Source organism: Cololabis saira, chromosome 10 (genome assembly GCF_033807715.1).
Source record: "Cololabis saira isolate AMF1-May2022 chromosome 10, fColSai1.1, whole genome shotgun sequence".
NCBI classification, from domain to species: domain Eukaryota; kingdom Metazoa; phylum Chordata; class Actinopteri; order Beloniformes; family Belonidae; genus Cololabis; species Cololabis saira.
In genome coordinates this window covers 30,948,510-30,962,570 of record NC_084596.1, presented here as the reverse complement: position 1 = coordinate 30,962,570, position 14,061 = coordinate 30,948,510, and the positions used below count along the sequence as shown (strand labels likewise).

The 14,061-nt window shown below is 36.5% G+C and overlaps 1 protein-coding gene across 1 annotated transcript; it reads right to left on the bottom strand.

Moving 5' to 3' along the window:
- Positions 1-6,348: 6,348 nt before the first annotated feature.
- Positions 6,349-13,622, bottom strand: LOC133451985 (uncharacterized). The gene is made up of 13 exons (XM_061731162.1): positions 13,564-13,622; positions 13,091-13,154; positions 12,815-13,018; positions 10,480-10,625; positions 9,675-9,793; positions 9,377-9,498; positions 9,196-9,293; positions 8,626-8,762; positions 8,231-8,355; positions 7,909-8,054; positions 7,050-7,152; positions 6,826-6,962; positions 6,349-6,731 (listed from the first exon to the last, which is right to left on the bottom strand). Exons 2-13 carry the CDS (start codon positions 13,091-13,093, stop codon positions 6,617-6,619), a joined length of 1,455 nt encoding a protein of 484 aa, XP_061587146.1. The 5' UTR covers positions 13,094-13,154; positions 13,564-13,622; the 3' UTR covers positions 6,349-6,616.
- Between the last annotated feature and the right edge of the window lie 439 nt (positions 13,623-14,061).

Genomic DNA, 14,061 nt, shown 5'->3' with positions numbered 1-14,061 from the left:
AAGGCAATAAAGCAAATGTTCTATGGTAATATAATGTGAAGATACATTTTACTTTATATTCCCTTTTTATAAAACATTAAGCCAATTAAAAAAAAAAAAATTCACTCTCATAAAGAAAGTAATGTGACCAAGTACAGCTTTTGTCAATTAAGGTATCAAACTAAAGCATAAATGGCACATTTTACCAGGTTTTGAAATTAGTTAATTACTGTATGGTCTCAGATGAACATCATGTAATATTAAAAAGCAATTAAGATGACTTTAAAGAAAAAAAACTGAGCCAAAATGCACAATTAATTGACTTTCAGCAATTATCTGCCATAAAATGTGATCTGAGCTTCATCCAAAAGAAAAAAACAAAAAGATAACAGGATCCTAGGACAACAATGTCCAAACAATAACTTCCTGGCTGAGAACACTCATTCAACAACCACAGTGCAAGAGTTTACCTGAGATAGTGCTTTATTAATACTAAGGCAGCATCATTTCATGATCATTATGAAACACAGAAAAGATTAAAATAGGTTAAATTAACTTTTGCTCACAAATATATCAAATTATTAAGGCTAACCCTTAATTCTTACTTACTGGTTATACAAATAACTGAAGGCAGGGTGTATTTGGTTTTTCATCCAAATACATCCCAAAGGTAAGTGCATTTGGATTTGTGGGTAAATACATGACAGTTACATCTCATGTGATGTTAATCAGTCTTACCCAATTTTAAGAAATAGATTAGTTTTCTTTAAACCATATCTGATGCTCTTTTCTAACAATTAATTTGCAGTAACATGTTTATGACCAAGAGATCGATTGATTTTCAATTAGTTCATGTTCAAAACCTTAAATCTGTCATTACTTGGAATTTGGTTCACATTCACCACTCTTACCCATCTGGTTCAGATCCTCATCCGTCACTCCATCCAAGAAATCCCTCTCATCCTTCACACCCAACTGATGAAACTGGTTGTAGTAAGACTCCAGTCTGTGCCGCTCAAGAAGGTTAAATATTGAACCCATCTTAACAAAAACACCGGAAGATTTTATTTTCACTCAACACTCTCTTAAATACTATGTTCACATAAAAACAGAGCAGAGAAATCATGACATATAAAATTCCATGTGTGGGCTGTTGTCCTGCTACAATCTCAGGGAAGTTGCCTTTTTTTTTTTTTTTTTTTTTTAAGAACATGGATTTTAAAATGTCATTAAACTTTCTTTTTTAAATATCTCAGACAAGGATTCTAGGTTATTTACCGGACATGTTTTGGTAAAAAACATCCGCCTTCATCAGAGTGTCACATGATGGTGTGTGACTCATCATTTATCAGCTGATGTTCAATGAACAATGCACCTGACTCACCTGTCAAATCTGATAAATGACTACACATGGAGACGAAACGTTGTGCACCACAGATCCCACCTACCATTGTCATGACAACAGTCTCACCTGAGCTCGCTCTCTCACGTTTATGAAGAAAAAAAAAGGCTTCAAAATGACTGACAGCTGATGTTTGCCTTCCTGATAGAGCTGAAGACTTCATCTGGAGATTGTAATCTATATACTCTTGACAGTTCCCCCAAGCAGTGTAACAGCTGTCAAAGTTATGCACAGCAGTTTTACAAGTCAGATGTCTGATTTAGGCTCTGAAGCTTTAAATTATAAAACAAAGAAAACAGAGGATAATGTTGTAACTGGACCATCAGTTCAGACTGTCCAAATTCAGTTTAGGAAATGAGTCCTGAAATCCGACGAATCAAGTCTCTGCTTTAACATGATGTGAGACAAAGTTCAGTAACATAACTATCAACTCTTCAATAATAATAATTAAAAAAAAACATTTAAAAAAAAGGCAATCTTACCCTGACATGGATACAAACAGTTCAGCGCAATCTTGTGTTACCAGCCTGTTGCTGTAAGGGTGTGTTCTGAGGGGAAAGTGAAACCTAACAGAATAAGCCACAACCCCTACAGATGAAAAACAAGTTATGTTCACCAAGTGATTTGAAAACATGGTCTGTCTTACATTAGCTCCTAAACTGTAGGAAGGAACATTGAGTGAGTGAGTGAGTGAGTGAGTGAGTGAGTGAGTGATTAATAAATTGCCTGTCCAGCAGCCAGGTATGGTTGCCGGTATAGTTTTTCCACTTTCCTCCAGACTCACTGGAGTCCAGACTCTGGGTTTTTCTACATTTTAGCTTCTATTTTATTGACTGTGATATCCCATTTGTTTTTAAGTCTAAATACTACTACTGTAATTTAGCAGACGCTTTTATCATCTGACCAAAGCGACTTAAATCTGAGAGAACACACAGTTTTTTGGGGAGCTATTAGGGTTAAGTGCCTTGCTCAGGGGCCCAAGGTGGTTCATCATAGTTGCCATTCCTGGGCTTGAACCTGGTCCTCCAGACCAAAGCCCAACCCTGTAAATGTCTTATGTCTCAATTCCTAAATCCCTAACAGCTGTAATGTAGGCTCCTGTCCTGTCCTGGCTCATGACCTGAGGGGGAAACTCATGTTTGAGATGAGACAGCAAGAACAAATATTAAAGAGATGTACATCAATTAAGGCAAGATAATTATGGAATAGTTGTGACAACGACCTAAAAAATGTGCAGTTCTATCTACAAGTTTAATAAAATGTTTAAAGAAAATATTGTAAATGAATATAAAACACTATAACTATAAAGTATATTATCAAAAGAGAGAGAACAAGAGAAAAAGGGTATAAACTACGGCTTCAGCCTACACACCTTTTCGGCAAAAGCAATGTTTATTTTTTTCATTTTGTTTTGTAAAATAACTTGTACAAGACCGAAATAAATACAATTCGTTATTTCATTCTGTCACTCCTAAACTGTTCCCATTCACATTTATGTCTACTTATTGGCGGCAATTTCCTAATTTGCGCCTTTCCTGGTTATCTGCTTGTGTGGGTCATTAAGCCTAAATTATGGGCCTGCGTTAAAACGACGCAGAGACTGCGTAGCTTACGGCGTAGAGTACGCGGCGACGCGCACTGTACATGGAGGTCGCCGCGTACCGTACGGCGTAAGTTCTGCGTTGGTGTAACGCGGAACCATAAATCGGCCTTAACTGGAAAGAGTTATTGGTTTGGTTTTGGGTCTGAGTTAATTATTTCTAGTGAACCACCTGCACAACTTGATCCTCTCGGCTCTCGTCATGGGTTTAACAAACGTTTCACTTGTGGAAAGAGAGAAAGTCGAGGCTAGTTAGCAAGTAAAGGTTCAACACATGTTTAGGCAACGTTTAGTGAAATGTTAAACACGGGAAAAAACAGAAGTGGATTAACAGGTTTTAAAGACTATGCTAAATCGACACTCACCTTGACACGTCTTTTAACTCGGATAATGGAGATAAACCCAAGGAGCCTCAAATGAATGTTTAAAAAAAATGGCAGAAAGGCGGTGCTTCGTCATTAACCAGCTGTTCTCAATTGACTTATGACACACCTCCATGCTCATTGGCTCAAAATAAAAATAATTAGTTTATTTTTATTGTATGATTTATAGTTCTACATGGGAAATACGCTTTTAGCAAGTGGATGACTATACAGAATTCTTATCAAGTTAATCAACATGAATCAGATCTGTTGAATTGGTTCAATGTGTCGAAATTAGATTCAATTAGATTCAATTCAGTTCAGTTCAATTCAATTTTATTTATATAGCGTCTATTACAACAGAAGTTGTCGCTAGGATCTTCCCAGAGACCCAGAACATGATCCCCGAGCAATTATTACATAAACATAATATAAACAATGGCAGGTAAAAACTCCCCTAGTGGGAGAAGATAAAGCGACACCTGCTGGCCAATCTTCAACATGGCATTTGAATGGAACTACAAACAAAGGTGTGGTGCAATTTGCATCTTCAAATTTTCTACAGTTTTTTTCGCTTTGAAATAATAAATATATTTTTTTTCTAATGTGATTGTGCCAGAATGCAATATGTATGAAAAATGTATTTACAAAATGAAAAGAAAATTTAAAAAATGTTGAAAGTTCAAAGAGTTCTATTAAAAAACGAGTTCATTTCAGAGTTAGCCATCCATCTGCTGCATTCCTTGAGACATGTTTATGTTTATTAAGGATCCCCATTAGCCGACGCACAAGCGCCAGTCTAGTCTTCCTGGGGACCTAATGTTGCTGATATAATGAAACTTTATTTATTTGGGGGGAACAATTTTTACCATGGTAAATCTACACATCTTGCTGCAATAATTTTGCTTTGAAAGATTGATACATGGCAAACAATATGCCAGGAATCAGCACGACATCAACTCACTGATCCACCTCACTCAGATATTCAGCAGTGACATTGGAATGTCATTCAGGCTTTATAAAAATGCTTGAATCAGAGAGGGGCAATGATCACATCTGAGGATATGGACTACCTGAAGGCAACATCAGAAGTTCAAAACAGTGACGTGTACTTTGGGATCTGCAGCTTGTTTCTGAAGATCTAAATATTTCAGTCATATTGTATTTTTTTCTCAAGTCTGCTGCATCGTATTGGTGGCAGAACACCAAGAACTTCTTCGGATTGTGTATTTCTACTCTGCCAGGTGAAAACTATTGGGTGTCAGGGGAGAAGTCCCCACTCAGCTTCTCTACCCTATCATGCATGCCTGTGACACTCGGTTATGTTGTCTACGTGCACTGGAGTTTTTCTCTCAGGGGCGATAAATTGTCCATTGAAGAAAGCCAGCTTTTGTTGAGGATGTTGTAGAAACTCAGAAAATACAGACTTTGACAGATGCTTTAACTCATTTTTATTCACTCAGAAAAGAGATTTACAATGTCTCTTGATAAGAGTTAGGAAATATAAAGGAATGAACAATTAAAGAGTTATGTAATTAAGATCACATTTTAAAAACCAAGGGTGGATGATTGAACTGATTTGACAGAGTTTTATATGCCTCAATATTTTTCATGAATTAAAATAAGTATTCAAATTGTTGGATTTCGAATATTCATCTGGTTATGACACCTCTGTATTTGTTGTTCTCTTTTATTCTTTTATTCATGTATTTCCACCTGAATACACCACCAAATACAGAATGCACTTGAGCGACGTTCAGTGGAATATTAGCATAATATTATTAAAAGAGCTCTTGTTTAGACGTATAACACGCTGTAGATAGATACAAGGTTTATTTAAATATTCATGGACGATAATGATCTATTTCATCTTGGCTGGGAATAAAATTCAATTTTGATAAACATTTTTCACATCGAGTACAAAGATAAATGAATGTTATAAAATTGAATGATAAAAGAATAGAAAATATAAAACTGCAAAATGATTTGCAGAATTTGTAGTAATATGTTGATCTATTAAAAAAATATTTTACTGTTCTAAAAGCCCATGGGGACAAGAGTTGAAAATTAACAATAGCTATAAACTCTTTGTATCAATCAATCAATCAATCAATCAATCAACCACTTTATTTATCCCCAAGGGGGCGATTAGTTTCGCGACAGGAGAAGCACACAATGGTAAATATCCATAAAATATACATAATAAATTACAATAAGTTACACATCATAGTATAGACCTAAGCTATAGTTAAGAGGGAAGGCTTTTTCACCCACTACCTTTTCCTTCCGGCATTTAAAAGAACAATAGCGGAGGGTACAAAGGAGTGTTTGTATCTGTTTGTCTTTGCAAAAGGGAGTCTAAGCAGTGTACCTGATGGTAGAAACTGAAACTGTTTATGTAAGGGATGTGAACAATCAGACAACATGGAGTTTGCCCTCTTGATCAGCTGTTGTTATAAAGTTCTTGTAAAGTTTGTTGAGCCGACCCAATGATTTTACTGCTTAGACCGACAAACTTATTGAGCAAGTTTCTGTCTTTGATCTTCAAAGACAGAATGGTATAGTCCATCACTTGTATTCTTTTTTTTTTTAGAAACTACCGGTATGTTAAACTGTATTGCCCCTATATTTAAATAAAATTATATCATATTCTAGAAAGGAATTAATGAAGAAATGATTATTTGAGTCAATGTAATGGAAAAGTAGATATATGGGTAATAAATGAGTTGAAAAAAGATACATTTACTTATTTTATCAGTGAATATGAGTGTCTAATGATTGTGCGTGCGTGCGTGCGTGCGTGCGTGCGTGCGTGCGTGCGTGCGTGCGTGTGTGTGTGTGTGTGTGTGTGTGTGTGTGTGTGTGTGTACATCGCTGTATGCAAGTAATGGACAACAAAATGCACTCATCAAATCAATCAATATTTCTTTGATTCTGTCAAATTTCCTTTGATTCATCAGAAGGAATACATTTTTTTTCTTTTTAAATGTCATTTGAAGCTCCAGGATCTGAGCAAAAATCAAGAAAGCATCAGTTGTACATGCTCAGTTCCTTCAACAGGAGACAAACAACTATATTTCTCAGACTTAATCAACAATTTCCCTTTCAAAGTTACATTTGAAGGCACTTCCAAGAATTTACAGGACTAATTTGAGATTCAAACCCGATGAGTGAACGTAAATTTAACCAAACAGGCTGCAACCAACAAGTTAAAAATCAATATGTATGTGTCTCAGCGGTGGAAGTTGCAAATGAAAGCTTTTCTCCACGGATTCAACGAAGCTGTTGGGATCGATGATCCTTCACCATTCTCTTCATGTTCCGATCTGAAAGCAAGTCTTTCATTTTAAGCTTATGCCCCGGACCAGCCACCGGATCGTACTGGTGCCTGAAAGAGAGGGAGTGAGTGTAAGTAAGTGACACTTTAGAACAGATCAATAAAGTACATCAGCATAGCAGTCACTGCCACAGCCTTAACGTACTGTTTGAGATGTTCCTCGATGGCCTTGCGCTCGTACACGGAGCCGTATTTTGTTTTCACAGGATCAACAAACATCTTCTTGGTGAGAGGACAGATCAGGTGCTGGGGTATGAACTGTGGCACTGGAAGTGCCAATTTCTTAAAGAATTCAATTAAAAGATACATGAGAAAATGAAAAGCGCAACAAACCAACTACTCAGTTAAATCACAAACCCCCCCATTCACCTTCTCAACATCATCCAGTGACTTCCCAGCATGCTCTCCTGTTTGTTTCTTGGCTTCTTGCTCATACTCATCACGGTTTGTCATGAATTCTTCAGCCAAAACGCTGCCAAAACAAGTTCATTTACAAGTCAAACTTATTTCAATATTTCACAAAATAACACTTAATACATATGACTGGTGTTTCTAAACATATGGAAAAAAGGAAGACAGGCATTTAAAATTATGTATGATTCAAAAGATTTAAAAAAAGTTGAAAATGGCAACAAGTTTGAATATAAACTTATTAGAATGATGAAAAGTTCAAAAGGTGAGAAGTCAAATAGAAAATGTAATAAAAAAATTGTGACATACCTGCACCTCTCCCCTGTGGCGTTTGCAGACATAATTAGAATTTGAAAAGCTCTTTATTTATATATTTATTTATTCAGAATGTATTTACTTTTCAAAAACCATTCCTAACAATTATGGTATATTTTGACTTCATGAGGTAATGTGAGTGCATTAATATACACATTAGCAACATGGTTCTGAGTTTGTGATCAGGTTGTGAAACCTTTCTGGTTATAGTGTTTACATGTGTTTATATTTTCACATCTTCATATAAGTATCCAGTCTTCCAGTCATATATGGTCACATTTTCTTTACATGCAGGAGTTAAAATCAGGGGAAGATGATTTACAATATGTTTTACATGACAGATTTATATTGCAATATTGTTTTCTAAAAAAAATACCACAGAAAACCTTTCCTAGTAAAAACATACTTTAGATTTAAATTTAATCATAAACTTTGTGATATCAATTTAAAACACTTTGATCACTGAGGACCTTTGAGCAAATATCAGCATATATACACTTACCTGTCCAGCGGGTCTTCTGGTTCAGGGATGATGAGAAGTCCATACACAGCGTCAAAGATCTCCTTCATGGTAATATGGGCATTGTAATTGCGGTCAAATATATTGTGGCAGATTCGGCCCACGTTGTTGACGTTGCAGTGATAAACCTGTCATTTGTTAAGAAAGACTCACTACAAGATAACACAATACACTAATTGTCGTTAAACAACATGCTTTAAGATCGAAAGATTATGATGCCTTTACATATTATGTTAAAAAACACCAAATCGTTTGTTTTTTTTAACAATTATTATTTTTTACTCTCCCTATTTTGGCAGGATACACGTGTGACAAAGCGAAGGAGTGGAGGCTTCACAGGATAGTCAGGACCAAACTGGCAGTACAGCTCAAACACGCCCTTCTCATATGGGGTTTCAGGTGGGCCCTGCATCACAATCTTCCAGAATGCTAAAAAGATAAGAGAAAAAGCAAATGAAACATTACTGTATATTTGTAACTGTCTTTTTATTATGTAAAATCAGTTTCATTTCAGAAACTAGAACAAACTGCCAGAATCTCTAACACTAACTTGACTGTTCCTCACTTGGGTCTGATAAATTAATAACTGTGACTAGTTGCTCTTAATTGTTAACTCCTTCACAATGATAGAAAGAAAAAACTGAAAAAAGACAAACAAAAGTAATATAGTTTCAGTTTAAGAGAAGCTCTGTTACGTACTGAAGTCTGACTCCGATGGAAAGACCCTAAAGAAGGGATGTGGGTCACAGTGCAGACTCTTGAGCTCCTCCAGGATACGTTTATCCTTTTCCATGAATTTCCCATCTTTTGATTCCTGAATCTTCTTTTTGAGGGCACTGTTTTAGAAGATGAATGTAAAGCGGGTCTAAAAACTGAAACTGAAATTATTTTAAAGAACACCATAAAGTTCCGATGTGGCCCTTTGAGAAACACTTGGCACGTTTAATCCAACAAAAGTTCTTTGCGAGGAAGAGCTGGAGAAGATGTCTGTGGGGAGGGAGGTCTGGGCCTCTTTACTAAGGCTGGTGTCCAGTGGCCCAAACCTAGATAAATGTTAGTTCATGGATGGATGGATGCTCTGACTTGCAAACTTAAATAACATTTTCTGCTAAGTGACTAATGTGATATAACTGTTTGGGTCCGAAAAATTGCTAATTTTTAAAATATGTCAACTTGTCAACATTTGCAAATGATAAATCACTAAAGCAAGCTAAAATCATTGTAATTAGTCAAATGACTGTGCCATGTTGTTGATCATCAAGTACTCACCTTTCTGTCATGGTCACTTTTCCGTGTAACTGGCTTGGCAAGGATGTTTCTGGATATTCATCATACCCATGAGTAGCAAAGAGGCCTTTTAACATGGACTATACAGTAGAATAACAAAACATAAAAAAATATAGTGTTTAATCAACCAGGACAGATAACTGGTTAACAGACAGTAACTAACCTCAGAGATGGAAGAAGAGTCAAGTTTTTTCTTGGGTTTCCTCTGCTCCAGAGACAGAACTGTCTCAATTTCAAAGAGCTTCAAACCATCTTTGGCCGTCTCTGGTTTGAAACAGCAACCTCCTTGAAGCAATGAGGAAACATAAACCAAGTTTGAAAAACATTGTTGTCAACTACAATGTGCACGAGCCACTGACAATTGTGTGTATGTGTATATATAGCAAAGCTAATATGTTACAGCTTTTCTATGCTGCTTCATATCAATGATTTTGATGGGAAAAAAAATACAAAAATGTTACCAGTTGCAATACTGATTCCATGCAGCTTGATGTTCCCTGATTTTCGAAGAAGGACTGAATCTACAGTGATGTTCAGTTGGAGCAGTTTGACTGTAGCATCAACTGGCTTTGTTGAAGATCTATAAAAAGTGCAAAGACTGATGAAGAGATAATACATTTTTTTCCAGGGGTCAATAATCATCATCTTTGCACAAGGGATGTGCAACCACAACTATGCAACCTATAGCGATGAAACTTGATGTTCCAGTCTACAATGCAGCCTTTGTTAAAATCTCAATGGCTCCTGGGGGTTGTTATAATAAGAAAATGTATGTTTCCTCATATCTAGGGAAATTTCTGGGCTGGGCTGAAAACTCAATTTCTTTCTGGTCCCTTCAAAACTCCTGAATGAATCCATCCATTCCAAGTTACCTGGCAGTCAAATGTATGGGTGTGACCCAAAGTCACACTTGGGCCTATAGCTTGTGATGTGTTGACTGAAGCAAAATTTGGTATTCACAATCAGTGCAACATTCTTTGGAAGTGCACCACATTCTGTGTTATTTCATCGGAGAGGGGGGCTACAACTTTAGGTTGCCTATATCTCTTAAACCAATTGAGATAAGAATCTGAAATTTGTATACAAAGGTATATAACTATAACCAGTCACTCATTTTCTATACCTAATGTTTCTAAAATGCCAGTTAACAGCACATCAAATTTCAAATAATAATTACAACTGTGGATAAAGATTTGCAGAATTGATTAAATTAAATTCGTTCAACTCAACGATCAAATTAGCACAGAATTATTATTTTTTTTTTACCCGGCGTCATATCCATCGGTGAGACACATGATGCGAAGTCTGCAATCTGGGAACTTCATTTTCACTTTTTCAAGCTCACAGGCTCCATGTTGTAGTGCGTCAAAAAGCCTGGTTCCTGTCTTTGTCTTAATGTTCCGCAAGTGCACCTATAAATTAGGAAAGGTGTGACCTTAGTTCTTGGACTATGCCTATTTTGCTATTATACCATTTATACATACAAATATGTATCATCGCTGACCCGTCTCACCAGGATATACATCAGCAGTTCTGAAATGTCAGTTGGGCGAGATAAATGTGCTTGAAAAATATTTAAAAAAGGGGCAACGTGAACACAACTATACAAACTACCACAAACACATCAATTGCAACAGTAACACGTACCATGGGATCCCAATAGCAAATGACAACTACAAGGAGGCTGTGAGGACGTTTGCCACAGCCAAATATCTGAAGAGAGTAAGGTGGATCCTGTAGGTCCAAATGAATAAGAAGAACAAAGTCTGGGATACCAACACATATGCCCTGCTAGTAAAAAGGTGCCTTGCTGGTATAGTAGCCTTACTGCATGAAGTATTGGAAGCCACTGATGTCAAGACAAGGAAACAATGCATGGAGGATTTCACCCCAAGTCCAACACCATGAGAGTTTACACAAAGTGGAAGGAGAGAGGCCGGGGATTAGTTAGTGTCAAAGCCAGCATCCAGGAGGATTGACCCGCAATGACCCCAGTCAAGTGACTTCTGCGACTCTCAAGACATTTTTGCCTCAACGAGGTGTTTTGGTCAACTCCTTATGAGAAAACGTCTCCAGCTGTCTCAGGTTTGAAGCGTTTCTTCTCCAGACTGCATGTTTGAACTGTCCACAGATGTAATGTAGAATGTTGATCAGGGCCATTCCCGGACTGGCCATTGGAAACAGCAGGACAATTCCCTGTGGCTCCTGTTTGACTTGACTGGCCCACTTGTAAAAAAAAAAACCCAACAAAACACTGAAATACATTGGTGCTGCTGATTGGCCAGCACAAACTGGCACCGCCCACAAATAAAACATTTACTTAATAATGTGTTTTGTTAAACTGACAAGTTGATATTTTAATACTCAGGTTGCTTTGCTACACCTGTCTGTTCACATACCGGTATATTGTCCACATCTGTCCCTGTCCTACACAGAAATAGTGGCAAAACTGTGCCAGTAAAAGAGCATTTTATTAATCCACGTTAAATACTGATGAGATAAATGTTGGTTTAATCAGTGTGTTTTTCTGGTTTTGCTGTAAATTATGTGATTGTAACTTTTTATCTTTGCTGGTTAAATGCATTTGACGTTTGAGGTTTACGTTCACAAATCCATATAGAATATGTAGTAGTTATAAATATGAACTGGCAGATGGTACAGAGTAAGTAGTTGTTTCAACAATGAGTAATGAATGTATAACATTTACAGTAGCCTATGAATTCTAAATAGTTACACAAAGAATACAAATATTTGACAACAGTCCTATTGATTCGTTTTTCTTGATCTAATGATTACACTCTTTCTCCTTATATTAGGGTCATCTCAGCCTGGTTGTAGTTTACAAGAGCATACAGGTAAAAGGGAATCTAAAGTAGAAAAACAAGTTATGGTTTAAGTTTGAATTATGTATGAAATGTGATTATGCTGCTAATATAGAATAGAGCTGCAACAATTAATCGACTGATCAATTACTAATTTACTATTGAGTTAATCGCTAACTGTTTTGATAATTGAATTGAGTATTATTGGGTGTTTTATGTCTTGTGTTTTGGGTCATCATCCTGTTGGCGACTTCCACGACTTCTCTGGCTCAAACAGTGACGACTGGTGGGATCTTACACTAATGTTCCTTGAACTTGGAGATCAGCTTAAATCTCTGGAAGTTGCTCTGGTCTCTTTGGTCACAATTCATATTATGTTTTGTTAATTTGTTATCAATTTTCCCTCTTACCGCCAAGTTCAGGGAGATTGGCTGCAGTCCTGTGGACCGCAATCTTCATTCATCACTTCATTGGGTCCAAGTTGTAGTTAAAATGATTCTAATACTTCAAATTAATGGAAAGATAACACTACAGGTCACCATGCTTAAGTGGAAATATCTGCGTGGCTGAGGATTGGGTTTGGGATTGCTTCACACAGATGGGATTGAGTCTCATCAAACATTCAGAGACTCATGAAGACCTCAGACTCTTTACTGTGTTCTTTGAGGACTTTTCTGAAGGAGTCATTGCTGACCTGTTTGTGAAGAGGGCTAAGGTAGTGAAATTATGTTGTCATGGGGATTGTGACAGATGTGTACATTTGATAAAAGAGTGAGTACCTTGAAATTTTCCAGATTTTCTGTAAATGTGTGAAGAGTTTCGACAGAAGAGTCAAACTTCACAAGGCCAATGACGTGATGGAAATCATAAGCCATGGTTCTGTTAGCAAAATTGTCAAAGAGCTCTTTCACGGCATGGATTTTCTTTATTTCTGCACTTCCATAACATTTTCCATTCATTGAAGAACTGGTATCCAGCAGAACCTGTTGAGAAAAAAAACATGTCTTTATATGTATTTCTTAATATTTCTGCTAATTCTATATAAGAAATGTTACCATTATTGCCTCTTTTGGAATCCTGGTTGTCACAAATGTTTTGTCATCCCTGCGGTCACCAGTCCTGTGTTATATGCAGAAAACAGACAGAAAAAAAACTGCTTTTTCTTTATTATGGAATATAAGAAATACATAAGTATGGCATTGGGATTGACTTGTTCTTTATAACTATAAAACATTAATGAGAAAAGTTGACTTAAAAGTAGAATGTGCAACAAATACAAATAAACAGCAGATAAATTAATTAATATTTCCTGATAAATTAAAATATCATTTTGTTAACTATTGTTTTGCATGGATTTTTTTGGTGGAATACAGTGATAAACTATAAAAGGCATGGAGGTTGACAAAACCATTTAACTGCCCCTTTAAGTACAGTTTTTTTTCCAACAATAAGATAAACGTAAGATTGCTTCAGTTTTAACATTCTTTATTTCCCAGGGAGACTGCTCTGTTATGGTTCAAGTACTCACGTGGCCGCCAACACATTTACATCCACTGTGTGTGTTTTTCCAGTAAGACAGTCTTGCACATTGATCTTATCGGGAGTTAATTTATCCCTTGACAGATAAACACCAATGTTGTCTGATAAAGGGAAAGTAAACAGCAAAAGAGGCACATTAAATATTTCACAGCACTTTAAAGACATGATAAACAGAAATTCCCTTCAGAAATAAAGGTGAAAATATGGAGTGAAAGTTTCTCTACATTTTTACCATACTTTGTAAACTGAAAGGTGTACCTTCACTGAGCAGAATAAGTGTACTCTCCAAACAGCCGAGGTCCTTGAAGTGAAGAGGTGGCATCACATTGAGAAAAGGGAAAGCTTTCAGTCCCTCCACCATACTTCCAAAGGTCCAGTCAGCATTGACCTGGAAGCTATAATCAAACAGCAGAAGTTGTGAAATGTTTTTTTTTTTTTTGTGAAATCAGTCCTGATCCTGCTTTATAGTTGTTTTTAAATAAAAGAT

Excerpts from the sequence above, each read along its gene's own strand:
- LOC133451985 (XM_061731162.1), bottom strand. Across the intron at positions 8,763-9,195 it reads AAAGTGACCATGACAGAAAG|TGCCCTCAAAAAGAAGATTC; the intron begins GTGAGTACTTGA and ends CTTCTAAAACAG. Across the intron at positions 7,153-7,908 it reads CCAGAAGACCCGCTGGACAG|CGTTTTGGCTGAAGAATTCA; the intron begins GTAAGTGTATAT and ends TTGTTTTGGCAG.